The 24,074-nt window shown below is 37.8% G+C and overlaps 1 protein-coding gene across 1 annotated transcript in view; it reads left to right on the top strand.

Annotated features, from left to right (window-relative positions):
• The window catches only part of LOC135051224 (vomeronasal type-2 receptor 116-like), an 88,908-nt gene extending 66,249 nt beyond the window's left edge, over positions 1-22,659 (top strand). Inside the window, exons 5-7 of the mRNA XM_063957327.1 lie at positions 317-1,120; positions 13,681-13,804; positions 21,779-22,659. Of these exons, the coding sequence (XP_063813397.1) occupies positions 317-1,120; positions 13,681-13,804; positions 21,779-22,659 (1,809 nt within the window). The remainder of the gene's footprint in view (positions 1-316; positions 1,121-13,680; positions 13,805-21,778) is intronic.
• The last annotated feature ends 1,415 nt before the right edge of the window (positions 22,660-24,074 follow it).

Raw genomic sequence — 24,074 nt, 5'->3', positions numbered from 1 at the left:
TTACATACAGTTTGTTTCAAATATATGTTCTTAATTTATTCAATCATAACAAAGTAACAATTTCTGAGAGGTTTTGGGGAAAAATATTAGGCAGTTTATTGGTTAATGCTGAAATGTATTGTTACTAAGTTACATTGATTGCTTTTATTCTATTTATTGGCAGACAACACCAGAGGACATAGATCTTGTAAATTACATGAAAGATAAAAACTCCCTCTTGAATAAGCAATGTTGCCGTTTTTTAATGTATGTTTAGGAAAGAAAATGTTTTACTAGAATATTTTCTGAGCTAACAATAAATGAATGTCAATTTTAGGTCAGTTACGGTGCAAGAGACCCTGCGCTGAGTGATAGAATGGTATACCCACATTTCGTTCGTACAATTCATAGTGACCAGATGCAATATTTGGCAACTGTAAAGTTATTGAAACTATTTGGATGGAATTGGGTTGGGATCATTTCACCAGGTGGTGAATCTGGAGAGCATGAGCTCCGTCAACTGAGCAGACAGTTAATTACTCATGGGATATGTATTGAATTCAAAATAAAATATATTGCTGAAAATAAGTATTCATTTTATAGGAATATTATTAAGAATTCATCTACTGAGATTATAATTATTTGTGGCACAAATGTCATCTACTCTGTAACTTTTATCCATAGACTGGCACATTTAACTGCTAATAAAACATTTATTTTTCCAGCTTCATGGTCAATTGTACCAGAGCTTGCAATGCCCAATAAGTTGGGAGCACGCATTAACTGCACTCTTGTGTTTACGCTTCCTCCATGTAACATCCCTGGAGCACAGGAGTTTCTAGATGATGTTAATCCCCCAAACATTTCACTTGACCCATTAATGGAGGATATCTGGATAACTGAATTTCGCTGCCGGACTAGAAATGAATTAAAAAATGCAATTATTCCAATCATAACTCAGTTACCCCCTCAAAAGGATCCTGGGGAGATCAGCCTTCAAGGTCATACTAATTATTATATGGATGCAATACCCTACCGAGTGTATATTGCTGTGTTTACTATGGCTCAAGCTTTGTATGATATGTATTTATTTTTAAGCAATAATGGAACAAGGAAAAAAGGTAAAATAAAAGAATACAGGGTAAGTACAAATGCATTGTTTGTTGTTTCACCAAACTTTATATTATAGTCAATTGCCATAAAAGAAGGAGTATTATCAGATGGGTTTACTCCTCCTTCATATGCATTGTGCACAGTGGTTTACTATATAGATTTCTTCTTATCATCAGTTACTGCTTTCTCCTACTGCTGGGGCAAATGCAAGATGTCTAGAGGGGGGTTTACAAAAGCAATCCCCAGAAGTCTTGTGGAATGGTTGAAGACCCCAAAAATAATCTTGAACACACACACACACATACATATATATATATATATATATATCTATCAGCAGTTCTTGGCATGGGAAGCAGTGTTATTGCCCTTGGCACTGTGGCCTCAGGTCTCTGAGCAGTGACCTCACCGGCACCCCGCCTGCTATCACCCATAGTGGAGAAGGGAAAAGAATAGATAATGTGCTTGATTATATATCCCATTCCTTATTCCTGTTGAATTTATAGTATAAAGATATACTAATTATTCTTAATCTTGATGGGAGAGATTTCTCCTCTTCCTATTAGTGTAATATCAAATTGCTTCTGAATCACTATACCTAGAACAGTTATTTGTGGATGTATCTCTAAATCAAATCCCATAATTATGTGTACATATTCCGTAATGATAATAAATCCCATAATTTTTCATAGTGGTGGTTTTCCGATATTATGACTAGAAACGTGAGTAATCTATAATCAACCCATCTGGATTTTCACAGATGAGATATAACAATACATATAAGTATGTGCATTATGATATAATACAATGGTGTAATATCAGATTTCTTCTAGATTATTATGGCTAGAACAGTTATTTCTAGATGTATCTCCAAATTAAATCTCATAATGATGTGTACATTTTCCATATTGATAATAAATCCCACAATTTCTCATAGTGATAGTATTTCAATGGTGTTACTAGAAACGTCAGTGATCTATAATCTACCCATTTGGGTTTTCACAGATGAGGTCTAAAATACAGGTAAGTATGTGTACTCTTCCTAATCTGTTCTGGGACATGAAAGGTCACACAGGTGAGGTCTAAGCTAGGGTAATTATATACATCATGATTATCAGTCCCTGTAGAACACAGTGGATTGACATTTCCTGAAGGACACAGTGGATTTATCATTCCAAAAAGGCTATGTATGTATTTTCTTCATTCAGTCCATTCAGTGTGAGGGTACCCATTAGGAAAATTAGTCTTGTTTCTTGTTTTAAAAGTTTCGATCAATATCACCCCATCTCATGTTCATAGTAATCTTCTTCATGCTAAAACCTCTAATCCTCTTGGGTTACCCTGATGATGTTTCAGAAAATGAGGAGCTACTGGTGCCAATGTTTTTATCCGGTCCTAGTCACGTTTAGCATTCCTTATACTCCCCAAATGTTCCAGGATCCTCTTCTTTAGATCCTGGAACATTTGGGGAGTATAAGGAATGCTTATGGCGACACTAACAAGCCTTAATTATGTAAGATTCATATAGGATAACTCAATGCCTAACACACTGCTAAATCATTGTTGTATGATGAGATAGAAATAATGAGATTACAATGTATCTATGAAAAGTAAACTGTTTGGCATTACCAATATATTGAAACTAATGTAACATACTGGTATACACACAGTGTTGCTAACTTTATAGTGAATTATACAAGTGAATTTATCTGAGCTAAACAGCTAATACTAATAGATGATCACAGAAGTATTTCACAAATGAGACATGGACATCAATTTATAAAACATTTTTACCAAGAGAATTGAACAACACAGAGTTCCTCAGTGTGCAGCATTTCATTTATTTTAATCACAATTTTTCTTTCTTTACACTTACCTTTCTGATTTTAATTAATAATTTCGCTAGCTTTTAAAATATATAAATTATATAATAAAAGTTAGTTTTATTCGATGTTCATTACTGTGCAAAACTTTAGGGCAATCTGTCTCTTTCCATATACCCCTTCCCAAGTATTTCAAATTGATACTTCATTACCCATGGTAGCACCTCCCTGATATGAATATAGAATTTCTACAATTATTATAAGAATAGGGGATCAAACTTTTATATAAATAAACCAGTGCGACCAGTAACCTACATAACCATTGTTACCCGGCTAGTACCCAGCTTTGTTTTATCACTGTTATTTTAATTTTTAAAGTACAACGGTATTAAAGAAACTGTAAATAAATAATAATACTGTCAGTAGCCTGCAATGAATTGGAATATGGCCGAGTGACAGAAGACTTTTTTTAGATCTGCAAACATTCTTTAAATTTTGCCTGCAGTCTGAACAATTATGTATTTGTCAAATTTTCCCAAATATTTCAGTAATTCACAAATCAATTCCTGAATAAAGAATGTTAATGGTCTGATGGATCTAAAGTGAAATGCAAATACTTTATGTATAACAGTATCGTGTCTTGTATCTGTAGTGTTCTTCTGTGTAATTTTATTACATATGCAAAATCTTCTATACTAGTTGTGCTTACACTTGTTTACTAACATAACTAAGTGGGTGATTCAGACCTGATTACTGCTATGAATTTTCACACAGCGGACGCAATACACACACGCTTCGGACAGCAACACAGGGAATCGCCAGTCAGCGACGGGATGATGCGAAAAATCTGATCGCACAGGTGTTCGCAAGGTGATTGACAGGAGGAGGCTGTTTGTGGGTGGTAACTGACCGTTTACCAGGATTGTCCTGAAGAACGCAGGCATATCCAAGCATTTTCAGGGAGGTTGTCTGATGTCAGCTCCGTCCACAATCAACCTCTTCTCATCACACTGTAGGAGTAAGTCCTGGGCAGCACACAGACTGCACAAAGTAGATTTTTGCAGCTCTGCGTACACATGGAATCGCACACTTGCACAGCAAATTTACACTCCCCTTGGAGGTGGCGACTATCTGAATGCAGTTTGCAGCCCAGCGATCAGGTCTAAATCACCCCATAAATACAGTATATTTCTCTCTTTTTCCACTTGATCTTTTTTTTTTTCGAAAGCTTCACAGATATTTAAGACAAGTTCATTATAAAGATAATTATGGTAAAGAAATATTTTATAATGAAAATGGAGAAGTGCCATTTCATTTAAACATTATAAATTGGCTTTGTTATGATGCGGGTGAAAATACTTATGTTAACAGTGTATATGTGGGAGTATTTGATGGATCGGCTCCAGATGATAGGCAGCTATATATTAAACAATCGAAAATACATTGGCTAAATGGAAGGGTATGTACTATTCTAAGTTACATTTATTTATGTATTTATTTATTTAAATAAATTAATGAAAATTAATCTAAACAATTTCCTTTTTCATTGTACTGATACTCAAAATGTATATACTGTAATCTGAGGATGAGTTATACTTAAAATTATTTATTTGTGTCTAGTACAGTATCTCCACTGTCACATTGTCACATTGCTGTAGAGCCATGAATTCATACAAGTGTACTGTATTATTTATTTCATACATTTTAGAATACCTTGATGATGATATCAGTGATATTTATGTATAATGGAACGTTACATTAATAAAGATGTTAATACAGTCGGTTTCTAAATAGTAAAAAGAATGTGCAAGAAAATTTGCAGGACTTGTTGCCTTGGTAAATATTTGAGAACTGTACAGGGTGAATAACACACCCAATTTTGGGATAGAACAATTAAACAAAATAAAAATAATGTTTCATGATTTTTAAGTTAATTATATCAACTATGTTATTAATGAATCACAGCATTGGCTGTAGCTTTCTTAATGGACTGTGGGCCTGATTTATGTTTGTAAGTAAAGCAAAAAAAGCAAGTAAATTTGTGTCTGGAACAAACCATGCTGCCATGCAAGGTGATCAAATGCATTTACATTTTTTTTCTGAGCGGGGTAAACACTGGCTGCCTTTGCATGTAGCCCACAAATGTTAGCTTTATTTTTACATTGAATTTTTTAGTAGATTTCAGTTTGAACACCCCCCTCCAAATCTAAATCTCTCTGCACATAGTTTGAGTAAGGTCACACTCCTCCATCTGAGGCCCCGCCACTGGTGTACAAGGTCCCGATTTATAACTTCTAAAGTTGAAAGGTATATGATTCCTCTTCCCCAATTGTGCATGAATTATTCTTTACTTTTGTAAAACAAGGGTTTCATGTTGAGAGTTAGAAATAAAGATGAATTAAGCATGGGATATTGACAGGTTATGCAAAACAACCAGAGTGGTCAAGTCCTGAATGGAAATGTTACTTTAGTGGGATTATACTGTATATTACTTCCTCATACAGATGTGTCCTCTTACACCTTTGCTCTGTGCGTGACAAGTCGCAATACACATTATGCGTGAGTGCAGTGTTACTCGGTAGCGACGAGTGACTTTTTATTGCATTTTTGTCCAACAAAGTAATGTAATAACTAAGATGCACAAGCAGCTTATGATTAAAATGATATGTGGCATGCCTATATTCTGTGTGTGACTGCGACTGTATTTGAATACAAAATGCTTTGCTACTGTAACGTTTAACTTTGGATGCATATAGAGCTGCTATTACACACAGAATAAAGGCATGCCGCATATCATTTTAATCAAAAGCTGCTTGTGCGTCCTATTACATTACTTTGCATGTAAGATGCATTTTCGCAGAAATAAAAGCAAAAAAAAAAGCTTGGTGCTGCCGAGTCCCACCATGCCATGGCGCAACTTCTAGGGCTGTTTAGCGTGACTACAGCAAGGATGTAAGAGGACACATCTGTATGTGATGTGTCAAAATCAGAGGGTGGTACAATATGTAACAAGTGGGGTTAATTATTTGATTTCAAAATAGTATATACGTTTTAAGAAGAGGGCCTTACATGCTGTTAGCTTTAGGTTAAAGCAAGATATAAATTGAGAGGCTTACTATACTTCTACCTACCATTAACATCAATGGCATCTGCTTTTACCTTATATAGTGTGACACATTCCAATGGAATGACTATTAGAAGAGCAAAGCATTATGGGTTAATATGTGGTAGCCAACACACAGACTATGGCATAAAAGGCAAGGCTGGAGCAAAGAGCTTTGAGCCTCTCATTGTGGGCCAGATATACGAAAGGGTATATTCAATAAGAGTCGTGTCCTTTCTGACATGCAGTTGTTGGAATGGAACCGACAACCTCTATTCAAAGAGCAGCCAAATCTGACTGTCCGATTTGGCTGTTCCCAATGTCCTGTCCTGCTGCTGCTGTCAGCGGCTGCCAGGTGCACTGACAGCGGCAGCGGGGGGAGCTGTCAGCTGCGCCAGGGGGAAGAGGGGGAGCTGTCAGCGGCTGTAGTTGGAAGATGTCTGCGGCCCCCGGGGGGGAAAGATGTCTACGGCAGTGGGGGGACCAGCGGGGAGAGCAGCGGAGGAGGAGACAAAGTGGAAGAGAGGAGAAGATGCTGGCCCATTCTCCTGCTACAGCTGCTATTGGAGCTGGGTGGATGCTGCCACTGGGTCCCCTCTCTCCCCACTGCTCCCCACCCCGTCTCCTGCTCTCAGATCCCTCATCTCAATCCGACTTTTTTAAAGTCGGATTGAGATTGTCGGAAACAGGGCAAAAACCTGTCGGGTTTGGCCCCGCCTCTGACAATGCATGCTGAAGCCGCCGATCAGTGTGCATTCAGACAGCATTCCAACAAGTCAGGTTTCTGGACTTTTCAGAAAAAACATGGCCGTAATGAATAGGTCCTAACCCCTTCCTACCTAAAACTGTCAGAAGCTTCCGTCTTTGCGACAAGACGGCAGCTTCCGTCAGTTATTGAATATACCCCTATGCCTTCAAAAGTGATAAAGTGGAGAAAAAGTATCTTAGATGATAGAGTATCAGCCAATCAGCTCCTAACTGCCATTTTAAAGTCAGTGTTTAAAAAACTACAGTTAGGAGCTGATTGGATTGTTGATAATTTATCACTCTCCACTTTATTACTTTTTACAGCTTAGTTCATCTGACTCTCGAACTTGAAATTGAAATAAGATGTGTATGAACTGATTTGAGAATTTGATGACAAATGATCAGAGTCCTTTGTATATGAATTGAGCTACATCTTGTGTTAAGACAAAATATCTGTGTTGTCTGATTACTTAGGCAAAATATGACTATTATTCTTGTTTATTTGTTACTTTTATAATAAAGTGGTTGTTCATTTACAGGGCCTGATCAACCAATAGGCTGATCAGGCTGCAGCACGGAGAGCTGGGTCCTGGGTAGCACTGCACCAACACAATAGATTATTTAGTTTTCTTTTTTTAATGTGCAATCCTGTGGCAGTGTGGCTTTGCACATTATTGTATGTGCCACTCACCCACTCACTGCTGCAGACAGCCTGCAGTGTAGTGATAACTGATTCAGTCATCATTGCTGCCGAGCACTGCCTGAGCAGCAGTGCCTTCTGTCTCTGACCCCTCCTCACTCCATCCAGCTTGTGCTGCTGCGCGATGACAGAGAATCAGAAATGCACAGTAGGCATTCCAGGACGCTAAGATGGCCATCAGGGTGCTATTTTCAGCAGCAGAGCGTGGTACCTCACAGGGCCTGATCAACCAATAATCTGACTGCCTGTCTCACCTAGTGTGTGTGTCCCAAGTCTATCTGAAAGTGGCTGTGTCACAGTCCTGACTCCATTCCTTTAGGTAGCACTTTATTATTATGGGAACCCAGGATGGGGGGTGTCTGGTCTGGTGCATATTATTGGGAGAGGGGAAGGGGAGAGGATCTATCCTCAATACATTTCAAGCTTCTCACACTCGCTTACAAAGCCCTCACCCACTCCTCTCCCATTTACATCTCTGACCTTATTTGCCTTTACACTCCCACCTGTCCTCTTCACTCTGCTAATGCACGCTGACTCTCCTTCTTACGGATTACTTCCTCCCAGATTTTTCACTTGCTGCACCACTTCTCTGGAATTCCCTACCTTTCCCCCTCAGACTCTCCACCTCTCTACAAAACTTCAAACGGGCTCTCAAGACACACTTCTTCACCAAACCCAGCCAAATCTCATCCTAACCCTCTGTTCCACATTCTCTATGTACCCCATCTGTGTCACCCATGTCTGTCTACCCCCCCCCCCCCTTTAGATTGTAAGCTCTCACGAGCAGGGCCCTCTTCCCTCATGTGCTTATCCTTTGTCTTACTTTAATAATCTTCAACTGTACCCTTCTGCCACCTGATACTTATTCCAGTGTCATCTGCTGATGTAACTATGTTTATTTACCCTGTACTTGTCCTATACTGTCATCAACTGTAAGTTGCTGTTTTCCTGTTTGATTATTTATGTACTCTGTAATTGGGCACTGTGGAACCCTTGTGGCGCCATATAAATAAAGGATAATAATAATAATAAATGGACAAAATTAGACTATTATTGTCATTAATCTATGTTTCTATAGAATAAAAAAAATACAATTTGTATCAGCAAACAATAATTTAATCTTTTGTAAATTTTGACACATAATTACAGATTTTTAGCTGAATATGAGCTAAATAATTGGTGGTGGGGGGTAGAGTAGCACTGTCATTTACAACCCAACACTGTAAATTAGAGATGAGTGGGTTCGGATTTACTCGGTTCTTAACGCCAGAATTATCGAAAAATCAGATTTTCCAGATTTTTCTTATTGGCTAACCAAAACTCGTGACATCCGAAAGCCAATAAGGAGATTCGAGTAAATCCGAGTAAAACCAAACCCGCTCATCTCTACTGTAAATAAAACCCTGAGTAAAGTATTTAACTTATGTCTCTAAAAATGGAAGGAAAAGTGGAAAGTTGTATTAGAGTAAAAAAAAAAACATAAAAAAGAGACAATAATAATAGAAATTAAAAATAGAAAACTTTTTTATAGATGTAATAAGAGAAAGTGACAAAAATACATCACAAAGATATGTAAACTATTATACCTTTCTAAGAAAATAGCAATGATTAAAAATAATAATACGCTATGTATTAAAAATGGAAGTTTAAAAACAATGGCTACAAGTGAGTATTTATTAAGATCAATAAGTACTTTGGGGTTTAATAAACATAATTAAAAAAATGATATTCTTTGTCTCTCTTAAGCCTTAAAACAGAGGTTCCCAAACACGGTCCTCAAGACACCCCAACAGTCCTGGTTTAAATATATCCATGCTTGGCCACAGGTGACTTAATTAGCACCTCAGTCAATTTGATTTAACAATTTGTGCTGAGCCATGGATATACCTAAATCCTGGACTGTTGGGGTGCCTTGAGGACCGCGTTTGGGAACCTCTGCCTTAAATGTTTTATTTTTATATTATTATTATTATTATTATTATTATAGTAATATTATTTTTGCACAGAGCTTACATAACTTCATGTGTTGGTGGAAATACAAATCGAAGTATGTGATTGCTCAGTCTTGTACTTGCGTATCAACTAAAGAACCACAGATATTCTAAAACTTCACTTGCCATTGAATATGAGCAGAACTCTGTATATGCCTTTAATGTAGCAAAATTGAAGCATTATAGACCCACACAGATGTAGCCATGCTCATCTTACTGCAATGCAGCAAGTTGCATGGCGTGCCAGGCTGCGACCATTTGAATCCGGCAAGTGCTTCATTATTCAAAATCTCATCTATGTTTTTAACTGGTCTGTCTTAATTTTGGTTAAATTATATTTCCATAAAAAGTGTCTATACAATTTATTGCTAACATTTCAGCATACATTGGGATTTTAATATATTGGGAAAATAATGGAAGGTTCCATTAAACCTCTATAGCTTTATAACCCAAATGCTGCTTGCAATCTACATCAACTCCTATGCTTCTCATCTTTATGAATGTATGTGATATAATGTGTTTCTTGTCATTACCTATGTAAATGATGGAATTTATTGTGGTTTAGTTTAGAGTAGGATATTGCTTGTTTACCAACCCAGTGCAATCTATGATCAATTAGCATTTCAATCAGGTGACCAAATGTTCAGAGGTAGGCCTGTATCTTAATCAGACATAGTACTTCTTTAGATTCAGTCAAGGTGTCAGCTTGCATGGATGTAACTAATTGTGGATTAACAAAGTGTGCTGTCTGAACAGTTAAAAAAATGTTTATCAAACATTGAGCAACATCAAGTAAAGGTAACTTAAAATTTAAACACATTATACCTATACCACTTTACCCAAAATTAACACACAAACGACCACAGCATGCTTACCAAATTACTGTTTGTTATTTCAATTCATGGAATTCTAACCAAAGTTAACACATTCTACACTCACCCTACAACTCATCCCTCTGTGCACATTACAGCTTTTATTATCCACTCCACTCTTCTAAACACTCATGAGCTTTATACTTATTTTTCTACTATTACTTTGACATCCACAATCGGCCACCATAATAAACACTCACAAACACCCACCAATACTTATCTAACTCTTCTGCTTTTATTAGCTGGTGACATATCATTAAATCCAGGCCCCAACCACCTGCCCCACTCACACTCAGTTGTTTCAAAACAACATAGAAATCCATCTAACCTCATAAATATCACGTCTCCCATCCCCCTCCAAATCACTAAAATGTGCCTTACTAAATGCACGCTCTGTTTGTAACTAATTAACATCTATCCATGACCTCTTTGTCTCTCACAACTTCAACCTTCTGGCTATAACAGAAACATGGCTCACACAATCAGACACTGCCTCCCCTGCAGCAATGTCACATGGTGGTCTCCACTTCACACACACCTCCATGCCTGGTTATAATAAAGGTGGTGTGGTTGGAATATTACTGTCCAAACTATTCACATACACAGTTCTATCACAGGTTCTATCACTCACATTCACATCGTATGAAGTTCACTCTATCAGGATTTTCACCCCCTTCTCTCTGCATGTTGCAGCTATCTATTGCCCTCTTGGCAAACCCAAACATCAATTTCTAGAAGATTTTTCCGCATAGCTCCCACACTTCTTATCCTCTGTCATCTCCACCATTATCATGGGTGATTTCAATATCACTATTCACAGTCCACAATCTGTTCATGCCTCCAAACTCCTCTCTCTAACCTCCTCTCTTGGCCTCAACCAATGGTCTGACTCCTCTACTCATCAGGAGGGCAACTGCCTTGATCTTGGATTCACCAGGCTCTGCTCAGTCTCTGAAGTCATTAACACTTTTTTCCCTCTCTCTGATCACAACCTGATCACCTTCTCAATCTCTTCTATTACACTAAACTCTATGATACTAAAACCAAGCAAGCTTCCGCTAACCCGCAGAAATACTAACAATATAAATTTTCAACAACTATTCACCTCTTTGCAACAACTGCTCTCACCAATTTCTAAATTTACCTCACCAGACACTGCTGTATCCCACCTGCACCAGACCCTAGAGAGTGTCCTTGATGAAGTGGATCCAGCTACCCATCACACTCCACGTAGGCTTAGATGCCAACCGTGGCACTCTAAATCAACAAGACACCTACAGAAACTGTCACGTAAAGTAGAATGTCAGTGGCAGAAATATCAGAATCCAAGTGACTTTCTCACATATAAGACTACCTACCACTCTTATCGTCAGGCCCTTGACACTTCCAAACATATTTCCAATCTCTCATCTCTTTTCATGCCACCAACCCATAGTGACTTTTTAACACATTTAAATCCCTTCTTTACCCTCCCTCACCGCCCCCACTAGCTACTATCCATGCACAAGAACTTGCTTCCTACTTCAACGATAAGATTGATAAAATCCGAAATGAAATGGTATGCTCTAACTTAGCCAGTGACCTGCTCAATTCCCTACCTGAACTCTCTGGCTCTTTCTCTTCATTTGATCCCATAAGTGAAGATGAAGTATCAACACTCTTTTCATCCTCCTACTCCTTTACCTCTCTTCTTGATCCTATACCCTCACAAGTCAGTAAAATTTTGGAATCTGTGCTTATCCCAACCTTAACTAAAATCTGTAATCTCTCACTCTACTGTCATCTTTCCATCTCTGTTTAAGCATGCAGTGATTACTCCCATTCTGAAAAAACACAATTCTGACACAAGTACTCTCTCTAACTACCGTCCCATCTCTCAGCTCCCATGTCTCTACAATCTACTTTAGAGACTTGCCTACACTCGCATCACACAATTTCTAATCTCCCACAACCTACTAGATCCACTTCAGTCAGGCTTTTGTGCCCAACACTTTTGACACTGTTGACCACTCTCTTCTCATACAAACACTAAAATCCCTAGGTCTTCAGGACACAGCCCTTACTTGGTTCTCATTCTACCTCTCTAATCGCTCTTTCAGTGTTCACTTCTCTGATTCTACCTCCTCTTCTCTACCTCTATCAATTGGAGTACTTTTTTCAATCTATACCTCATCTCTTGGTAAACTAATCAGCTCCTTCGGATTTCAGTATCATTTGTACGTTGATTATACTCAAATCTACCAATCCTCCCCATATTTATCAACATCTGTATTGGTTCGTATCACTGAATGCCTGTCTGCCATTTCATCTTGGATGTCATCTCGCCAACTCAAACTTAACATTTCCAAAACATAATTCATTATTTTCCCACCAGACAAGAGTAGTTACCAACCTGATATCTCCATAACTGTTGACAATGTGACTACCCAACCTACCCTACAAGTTTGCTGCCTAGGTGTCATCCTTGAATCTGAACTGTCCTTTGTTCCACATATTCAATCTCTCCCCAAATCATGTTACATGCATCTAAAAAACATATCTAACATATGACCTTATCGTACACAAGACACTGCAAAAACTCTAATTTATGCACTCATCATCTCCCGCATTGATTATTGCAATAGTCTCCTTTCTGGCCTTCCAAAACATAGTCTCTCACCACTACAATCCTTTTCAATGCAGCTGCAAGGCTAATCTTCCTTGCTAGATGTTAATCGTCTGCATATCTGCTCTATCAGTCCTTCCTTTGGCTACCGGTATTCTACTGTATTCAATATAAAATACTGTTACTTACATTCAAGGCTATTAACCAAACTGCACCAACATACATCTCCTCACTCATCTCAAAATATCTCCCTACCAGACCTCTCCGCTCTGCACAAGATCTGCATCTCTCATACACACGTATTACTTGTTCCCACACAAAAGTACAGGACTTTAGACTACGCACAATAAGACTCACCTCTAGTCTCCAAACCTTTAAACGTTCCCTGAAAACTCACCTCTTCAGACAAGTCTATCAAATTCCAGACACAGATTTTGTTTTTCTTTACACTCACACCCTCCTGACCCTTTGTCAACATTTCTGGGTAATCATATCATGCAACCCATTAAGAACCTAGTAATCTGGTGGACCATTATGCAATAGGTAGCATCTATCCCTGTGTATTAATGCCTATTTCCCTATATATTGTAAGTTTGCGAGCAGGGCCATCCAACCTCTGTGTCTGTTTGTTTTTGCCCAGTTTTGTTCTATTACTGTTTGATTTGTAAAGCGCAATGGAATATGCTGCGCTATATAAGAAACTGTTAATAAATAATAAAATAAATCTGTTGTTTTTTTGTTTTTTTTTAGATACCACAAGGACAATGTTCTGAAAAGTGTCTCAATGGATTTAGAAAAGCACCAAGGGAAGGATACCATGCATGTTGCTATGACTGTGTGCCGTGTTCAGAAGGAGAAATATCTAATAAGTCTGGTATATACACAATAGTTTACAATTTTGGATAGTTAGTGAGTTAATTAACAACAAACTTTATTCATGTATCAGCATACACCAAGATATTATATTTTAAATGGTTATGATATTTGTTAACCAATATTATTACATAGACAGTGGGGAAAACAGATTTTTTTTTATTCACTGTATGGCATGAAATAAGTGTAACTCTAGCAAGACAGTTTACCAAGATTTTTTTTTTAAATATACATTTTTTAATTTGTTGCAAAAAATACCAAATCACACAACTCTTTTTTAGTGAAAATGCTAAGTAATGAGATACATGATGGATTGGATGACCAGAAGTATTACTGTTTCCATTGTCAATATCATATTTTTACTTTCAAAATTAATAACTAACTATAGAGTATACTGTATCTACATTCCTTACAGGGAGCATCTCTCAAGCAATTGGTGAGGGAGCCCACTCGCAAAGACTCAATATTAGATCTAATTCTTACAAATGGTGAAAGGATATCAGATATATATGTGGGTGAGCACCTGAGATCCAGTGATCATCAAGCAGTATGGTTTAGTATAAAGACAGGATCCAACTCCTCTCACACAAAAACAAAGGTGTTGGATTTTAGAAATGCAGACTTTGCTAAAATGGGGAGATGTTTAAGTGATTCATTGGCAGACTGGAGGAACTTGGAAGGGGTGCAGGAGAGGTGGAAAAAAATTAAAAGTGCATTACTAAGTGTAACAGACCTTTGTATCAAAATGGTTAGGAAAAGCACCAGGAAAAGGAAGCCAGTGTGGTTCACAAAAGTAGTATCAACTAGTGTGAAAGCAAAAAAGATGGCTTTTAGGAAATACAAACAGACTCAAAATAATAACGACAAAGAGGAGTATCTGGACAGACGGAAGGATGCTAAGAAAGTGATCAGACGTGCAAAGGCAGAAGCTGAGGAGAAAATGGCCCAGTCAGTAGATAAAGGGGGCAAAACTTTTTTTAAGTATATAAGTGAAAGGAGAAAATCAAATGGAGGAATAATAAGGCTTAAGACAGAGAGTGGGCATTTGGTGGAGGGAGACAAGGCAATAGCAGATCACCTAAATAATTATTTTTGCTCAGTATTTACTACAGAAGAAGGGATGGGGCCACAGTTAAATTGCAAGGACATTCATAAAAATAAGGTAGATGAAAATACATTTACAGAGGAGAAGGTCCTAACAGAACTTTCAAAACTAAAAGTGGATAAATCAATGGGACCAGATGGGATACACCCAAGGATACTCAAAGAGCTAAAAGATGTCCTGGTTACACCTTTAACAGAATTATTTAACCAGTCACTAAATACAGGTGATATTCCAGAGGACAGGAAAAGAGCAAATGTAGTTCCACTGCACAAAAGTGGAAGCAAGGAAGAAGCAAGTAACTACAGACCAGTAAGCCTTACATCAGTAGTAGGGAAAGTAATGGAAAAACTATTAAAATAAAGAGTAGTGGAATATCTTAAATCAAACAACTTACAGGATCCAAAACAGCATGGATTTACTGGTGGGAGATCATGCCAAACAAATCTTATTGACTTTTTTGACTCTGTGATGAAAATAATAGATCAAGGGGGAGCTGTAGATGTAGCATATCTAGACTTTAGTAAGGCATTTGACACTGTCCCACATCACAGACTGCTAAATAAACTTGAAAGCCTGGGGGTGGATTATAAATTAGTGAAATGGATAAGAACCTGGTTGCAGGATAGGAAACAGACAGTTGTAGTTAATGGAGTGCAATCTATGGAGGGAAATGTTACCAGTGGAGTACCCCAGGGATCTGTACTTGGTCCAGTTCTCTTTAATATCTTTGTTGGTGACATTGCAGATGGTATTGAAGGGAAGATATGCCTTTTTGCAGATGATACAAAGATATGCAACAGGGTAGACACACCGGGAGGGGTCAAACAAATGATTGATGACCTAGGTAGGCTTGAGAAATGGTCAAGAACGTGGCAACTACAGTTTAATGCTAAAAAAATGCAAAATCATGCACTTGGGTCTCAAAAACCCAAAGGCTAAGTATAGTATCAAGGGTACTATAATGGAAACTACTGAGGAGGAAAGAGATTTAGGAGTCACTATTTCAAGTGACTTTAAGGCAGGAAAGCAATGCAACAAAGCAATGAGAAAGGCAAGTCAGATGCTTGGTTGCATAGGGAGAGGAATCAGTAGCAGGAAAAAAGAAGTGATAATGCCACTGTATAGGTCATTGGTAAGGCCCCATCTGGAATACTGTGTCCAGTTCTGGAGACCCTATCTCCAGAAGGATATAAATACATTAGAGAGTGTACAAAGAAGGGCAACTAAAATGGTGCATGGCCTACATCACAAAACTTACCCGGAAAGGCTAAAAGATCTTAACATGTATAGTTTGGAGGAGAGAAGGGAAAGGGGAGACATGATAGAAACTTTCAAATATATAAAGGGTCTTAACAAAGTTCAGGAGGGAAACATTCTTCAAAGGAAAAGAAGTATTAGAACTCGAGGGCATACATTGAGACTGGAGGGGGGGAGGTTCAGGGGAAATTTAAGGAAAAACTACTTCACAGAAAGGGTAGTGGATAAGTGGAATAGCCTCCCATCAGAGGTGGTAGAGGCTAAGACTGTAGGGCAATTTAAACATGCTTGGGACAGGCATATGAATATCCTTACAAAGAATCAAGATTAAAAAAGGGTTGAGATTGCCTAAAGGATAAAATAAAAAAGGGGCAGACTAGATGGGCCAAGTGGTTCTTATCTGCCGTCAAATTCTATGTTTCTATGTTTCTATGTTTTACCTTTGAATGCAGAGTTATACTGTTGAAAATTAATGAATTAACAACTTTTTTTTACCAAAACAGTGCAAAAATTGTCAGTTTTTTTAATGTACAAAATATTTGTAAAAATATATTTAAATATTTTATTTTAAAAATATATACCAATGTGGTGTATTGTGCCCACCCCACCCCCACCCCTATGTCCATAGACCTCCATTTAAATTTTACTTCCCACCCCCCATCAGAAATATTACCCCTAGTGGCTTAAGATCCCCTGCATTTAAAACCTCTCACCCCCTGGTGGTAATAGATCCCCTCGCAGATCCCCAACATCACTCCATTGTCACTGGGCACCAGTTAAGTCCCTCCTCAATATGTATGTTTTTTCTTTATTATTGATATATTCCCCCTAGCCAAAAATAGTCTTCTTATGGTGAAGCATAACCCACCTAGTGACAAAAGATGATACCCCCATTTGTATCCCCTCCCAGTTATAGCCCCTCATCTTTTTGCAGAGAGAGCAGCAGAGCATGGGGACTTATTGGGGTGTGTTTCATCAAATCGACAGTGTCTAGGTCGACAATGTTTAGGTCGACCACTATAAGTCAACAGTCACTAGGTCGACATGGATGGAAGGTCGACAGGGTTTCTAGGTCGACATGTGCTAGGTCAACAGGTCTAAAGGTCGACATGAGGTTTTTTTGTGTGTCGTTTTCTTCGTAGAGTGACCGGGATCCCAAATTAGTGCACCGTGTCCCCTCGCATGGTGCCTTTGCTCCGCTACTGCTTCGCTCGGCACACTTTACCGTTCCAATCGTAGTCCACGTGGATCGTTAAGTATGAAAAAATTTAAAAAAAGAAAAAAAATTGAAAAACTCATGTCGACCTTTAGACCTGTCGACCTAGCACACGTCGACCTAGAAACCCTGTCGACCTTCCATCCATGTCGACCTAGTGACTGTCGACCTATAGTGGTCGACCTAAACATTGTCGACCTAGACACTGTCGATCTTCAGACCGGATCCCACTTATTGTCAGTTCGACTGCTGCAGCTTATCTCTGCACACACAGGGATCAGCATATTTATAATCAGTGTGGAACTACAGTATGTTGTTCTCCTTGCAATTTTAGTATAGGTGTGTGCACCCCGGGTTACCATTCGCATGGCATTCTGGGGTGTGATTTTGGGAGTGATGTCATCGGTCACAGACTGCAACATCACTCTCAGGGGGATACTGCAGCAGCAGGAAGGTATCTGTTTTGTAAATGTGCAGAACAGATTTCCTCCACAATAGATGGAGGAAGCAGCGGAGCAGCACTGACGTACAGTATATGATATGACTTGGTCAGGTAATGCACTCCTGATATGTGTTGTATACCATACATTTAATCCAGAAAGATGGTTAAACTCCTAGGCAGCAGATGCCACCTTATTAACTTAGTTATCTATTACTAGGAATAACCTTACCCACAATATAGAAAGAAATCACATGACATGTGTAATTAGCATTGCATAAGGAAAACAAATTATTAATAATAAAAGAGGGACACAGACTCTGCACTACTGCAGTGGCCTTTATCCATGAAACATATGTTATTGGTACATACTTCCTCAGATCATGTCTACACAAAATGACCCATTTGGACAGATGGTGTAGCTAACCTTCACGTAGGAGAATTCATCCAAAACTAGATGTGAAGGAGAGCATACCAGCAAAACACCATTATTCTGTTGGTCTGCTGCCACCCTCCGCCTCTGTAAAAGCAACAATCATACAAATACTGTACAGATGTGTCCTTCCTTAACTTTGCTGAAATCATGTCAAAGACCCCATCTCTTGTGCTACTGGGATTGATACAGTGGCGCGCCATTTTGTCACCCATTATCCAAACTGTAATTCATAGCATAATTGCTGGGCAGCCAGAGCAAAATGTTCAAACTTAAAGATACCACAATTTATATTTCTTGGGAGAAATAATAATCTTAATTCTATTTTGGACAATTTAACTCTCAGTTTACAAACCAAACATTTCCAAGACCTATTGCCAGTAAATCAAAACATATGATAAAGTCTTGTTAGGGCAAATGTATTGTGAACAATGAGTTTTTGCAACTGACTTGTAATAAACGGGACTTCAGTTTTTAAGAGCCTTAGATGGATACTGTTTATTCTAATCCTTTAACAAAACAAAATCTAACTTTAGGTCACTTTGTGTTTGAATGTGCTGCTTTTTAAGACGTGCACCAATTTGAATGGCTATACATGTTATTATTGTCTTTAGGGTACATAAAAAAAATATATGGAGGCATTTTCAGAGAATTCATTTCTATATAGATTAAGAGGCTCTCCATAGACTTTCTGGGCTCAACATTTAGTGAGGCATGGAGATAATCTCAAATTGTGGGAGGGTATTTCAAATTGGTGGAGGTCCTATGTCCCCAACAATAGAGTTTGGAAAGAGCAAATAATGTGGAGGATGATGTATAATGCTGTAAAGTCTATTTGTCAGAATAAATAACAGTAACTCAATACAAGAGTAAGAATTATGTAAAGAAGAAAAAAGTATAATCTCAACCTGTTGAGTTATGAATTCTTAACATATCGTAAAGGGAAAATTCTGCTAATATCCCATAAAATTGTTGAGAGTGGCCAGAGGATGGAATTTGTCTTATTTAGGATTGAGAACAAGTTTAAAGTCTCCTAGAATAATGAAGTAGCCCAGCTAATATTTCCAAGCAGACATCTATGAAAAAATACACCTGATTAGTGTTGGGAGCATAGAGTGATGGTATCTTATCCTACTTATTATCTAATAGAAAACTCAATATTAAGTGATCATTTTCATCCTCAAGTTTAGAATGGAAGACAAAGGACAACTTAAAAAACCAGAGGACCCAATGAATTTAAGAGAGTTACTATACAGTAAATCAGCCATACCTTACTGAAGAGAAGATACAGTATGTCCAACCTACACTTTCAGATATTAGAGATTTTAATTTGTAAACATGCAAGTGAGAACATTTGAAACATGCTGGCAACCAAACAAAAGGTACTGTAAGAAAAAGAACATGCAATCTAACACATTTAAGAACAGGTGGATTAGTATATCTTGTAAGTGAAAAGAAATGCAAGATTCTTTTGAAAAACAGGGGGAGGAGAAAAAATGATAGACAGACAATCCAATGGAGGAGGTAACTGTGGTTGGCAAGCATATTGGGGCAAAGTATTTACTGCAGGGGAGAAATGTAAAATGTAAAAGTGGTGGGAAAGTGGCCTAATATGACAAGACATTTTACAGAGTGACTAGAAATCTAATATTTAAACAAAAATAGAATAACTAATGTGAGCAATAGGGAACATAGGCATGAATCTAGAAAAAAATGAAAAAAATCACAAGTCAGTATTGACCAGCTTCTAGCATAAATTCCAGATCAGGAGGGATCAAGTTGAAGAACATGGAGTAAATGTGGAAGATGAAAGCAATAAATACAAGTACAGCTGTACACCTTGATGTGGCAAACAAGATATAACTTTAATTTCTTTGACCAATTTAAAGGAAAGGAGGTTCTCTTTTTTGCAGTAGGAGGGAGGTTGACAGAAATGTCACAATCAAACACTGTATGAGTTAATTGCCGCTTCATAGTGGACAAGCAGCTTCACATGATATCCTCATCTCTATGTAATCTTATGAATGTGTAATGCTGCAGTTATAGGAGATACAGTATGATTCTGTGCTTTGTGATGGGAATAGCAGAGAACTCTCAGAATAGTTTAAGGCCATCTAGCAAGATTGAATATCCATCCAAGCAGCATTTATTATTTCCACTTTGGTTGGGAAGAAATGGTTCCTTAAAAGTCACGGACCTTTGTCTGTGTATGGAGATGGCAGATGTAGTCTAAGAGTATCTCGGGGGTGGGGCTGTGTGTGGAAGTAATACAATAGGTTGTAAATTTCCAATGAGATTAAGCTTGCACTAATCCACTACAAGTTTTTGATGAGTTGGAGAGTAACCTTGCCAAATGCAATAACTTGCAACTTTGCAACTGACTTGGAAACCATGTGATGACGATGAGTGGTGATTTAGGAAGCCACACTCAATGGCATTTTGGTATGTTTCTAGCATGTCACTCCCCTGGGGGAACCATTCCTGGTGCCAACTGGCCTAGAAATGGTGGAATCATGGTAAGAAGAAGGCCACACAATGTGTCACCCTTCTGTGGCTCCACTAGCCCTGGCTGGTCAAGCCTAGTGCTGGTAATGAAAAAATGGGATGGTCTTTATTACTCTTTGTCACTTCTAGTTGTTTCAATGCCAGACTTGGCAGTAGTCCTCATGCTTACTAAGTATAAATGGGGAGAGAAGGGCTAGGGGCTATGCTTTTTTTAACAATATTTAAACATACAGTATGGAGCACAGCAGATAGTTGTATTGGCAGCTATCTTGCTTTGCTCTGGACCATCTTTTGTTGTACATGTTAAATTCTGGTAAGCAAATAACTCTCTGACTATTATATCTGATGAGTTGCATTCCTAAAATTACAAGCATTAGGTGATATTGCGTTGTTTAAAAAAAATAAAAAAATTGGGGTGTGAGGAAGGCACATTCACATATTTTTGCATTCTATTGCACAGACCAACTTGAATCTCACCAGAAAGACACCAGAATCCTGCTACTTCAGTAAATGTACACCCTAATACATTTGCCCCTTGGTCTTCATGATGGAGCAAGTAACACAACAGTGTCATAGCAATTCCAGGAACTCCACTTGAAGACCGAGTCTGAGAGACCCCATATATTGATGTTTCTATGGGATTAGTACATCATGTCAACCATTTAATACAAAAATGCATCCATTTGAGCCTAAATATAGACATAAGCAGAAATCAGGGGGACAAATTCTCCAATATGTTGCTCAAGGCATTTAATAGGATCTCAAATGTATTAAATCTTAGATTTAAGTTCCTTTAGACCAGATTTCATTTCTGAAGATACAGTAGCTCAACTTTAAAGGTATAATCTTTTTTAACTAAAACGTAGAGAGATAAAGAGATGTGGAGTGTAAAATAGCAAGAAAAGAGAAGATAGAAAAGCAAAGAAAGGAGAGAATTATATAAAAGTTAAAAGGCATTAAGGGTGAAAATATTTGAGGGAATCATTACTGTTATAATATCTTCACTTTCTTATTCTATAGACAATGAAAACTGCATGAAGTGCAGCAATACTGAAATGCCAAACAATGCTAAAAACCAATGTATTGCCAAAGCACAAGAGTTTCTCTCATATGAAGTGGACATGATAACCATTGTGTTTTCTGGCATAGCTGTATTATTTTCTGCTATAATTGTCCTCATTATTGGAATATTTATTTACTTCCGTAACAGCCAAATTGTCAGAGCTAATAATCAGAACCTCAGCTTTGTTCTCCTCATTTCTCTAAAGTTGAGTTTACTCTGTGTATTTCTCTTCTTTGGTCGCCCAGTGGATATAACCTGCATGCTGCGGCAGATCTGCTTTGGAATCATATTTACTGTTGCTGTGTCTTCTATCCTGGCCAAGACTATCACAGTTTGCATTGCTTTTAAGGCAACAAGACCTGGAAGCTACTGGAGAAAATGGATGGGAGTCAAACTACCAAATTCCTTAGTGGTAATCTGCTCATCTGTACAGGTCCTGAATGGTGTCATCTGGTTGTCAGTTTCTCCTCCTTTTCAAGAGTTTAACATGGACACATATCCTGGGACTATCATCATCCAATGTAATGAGGGTTCTGTGCTGGCCTTTTATTTCATGTTGGGTTACATGGGATTCCTGGCAGCTGTGAGCTTTGTACTGGCTTTCATGGTGAGGACATTACCTGACATCTACAATGAGGCCACATACATTACATTCAGCATGCTGGTGTTCTGCAGTGTGTGGGTCTGTGCCATCCCAGCCTATCTGAGCAGTAGGGGGAAACATATGGTCATTGTAGAGGTGTTTGCTATATTAGCCTCATGTATTGGGATATTAAGCTGTATATTCTTCCCTAAATGCTGCAATATATTGATGAGACCTGAAACAAATAAAAAATAATTAATTTTCCATGGGAAGCACAATTCCTCTTAATATGATCTGATATCTTATTTTATGATAAACACATCTGTAGACAATGGACTTGATGCTTAGTTGTTTAGAATTAGATTAATTTATGATTAAAAGTATTGCATGCTGAAGTAAAAACATTTTTGCACATATTCAGATCCATATACATCATAAGATTTATGCCCCGCTCTGTCAGCAGAAGAGTTAGAATTACTGTATACCAGGCAAAAAAATAGCCCATTTATGTTCAGAGGTGGAAATATTTGTATGTGTTTGCACTAGGTGCATATATCCTATTTATATCAGGAATACAGTATATTAACATCTAAGCCAATCCAGAACAGAAATGTGACTCTAGAAACAGAGGTCCAATGGAGAAAGCACTCTACATCACAATTAATCATATACTTACTGTACAGTATATCAATGCATTTTACAGTAACATTCTATTTTTGTTGTAGTGCCTCATTTATTTTATTATATTTTAGAACCAGGTTAGATGTGCTTATCTGGATAAAAATCAAATATCCGTGAGTACCATCACTAATCACAAAAGCTCTTCAGTAACTATCAGTAACACATCCCATGTGCACTGTTATATAACCAGGATTTATTAATGTAATCCTTATGATCTAGTACTATGTAAGATATATGCTCAAGGGACACTACATTAGAATTAAAGAATGCTTATAGTGTTGGTATATAATTTACTGTTCCCGCCTATTAAAATATGAAAGTTATGAAATCTGTTTATTCGCAAAGGTCAAAGTGATACATTTATTTACTGTCTTACACCACTTCCTCTGTGTATTACCATTACCAATGTTATTTTGTTTTCCCATTTGCATTCAAAAAACGATTGCACCTTTACTACAGTACTACCACCTTCTTACTGTAGCTAGAAGTAGATCAGTGAGCACTAAAACACTAGCAGAGAAATATCATGCATAATTATTCTCACAAAATGTTTATGAGACTCCTGAATTTTGCATAGTTCTCCAACACTCCCGGCAAAGTCAACCAATCTCCCAGATCCCATCCATTTCCCAGTGAAGTATGCCATTCAGGGGTTAGATGATGGGATACTTGATGCCTGCAGCTTGTATAATTCTCACCTCAATGCAACTTGTATAATGCTCACTTCAATACAAATGCTCCCTGCCTGAACTTATGCATGGAGATGCCAGTTCCTGCTCACCAGCATCTGTGAATGATACTAAAGGAATATATTAGTGTCGCAATACTCATAAATTAAAAAAACAAACATAATTGAATTGCACACCTAGACACAGTGCATTGTGAATGTGTTTGAACTGAGACACCCACTTTGAGCAGAAATACCACTTGATGCATTTTTAGATTCAAACATTTTTCACACCATTGAAACCTACACAAGCCCCATGCAA

The sequence above is a fragment of the Pseudophryne corroboree genome, chromosome 1 (assembly GCF_028390025.1).
Source record: "Pseudophryne corroboree isolate aPseCor3 chromosome 1, aPseCor3.hap2, whole genome shotgun sequence".
Lineage (NCBI taxonomy): Eukaryota > Metazoa > Chordata > Amphibia > Anura > Myobatrachidae > Pseudophryne > Pseudophryne corroboree.
This window is presented reverse-complemented; position numbering and strand designations above follow the sequence as displayed.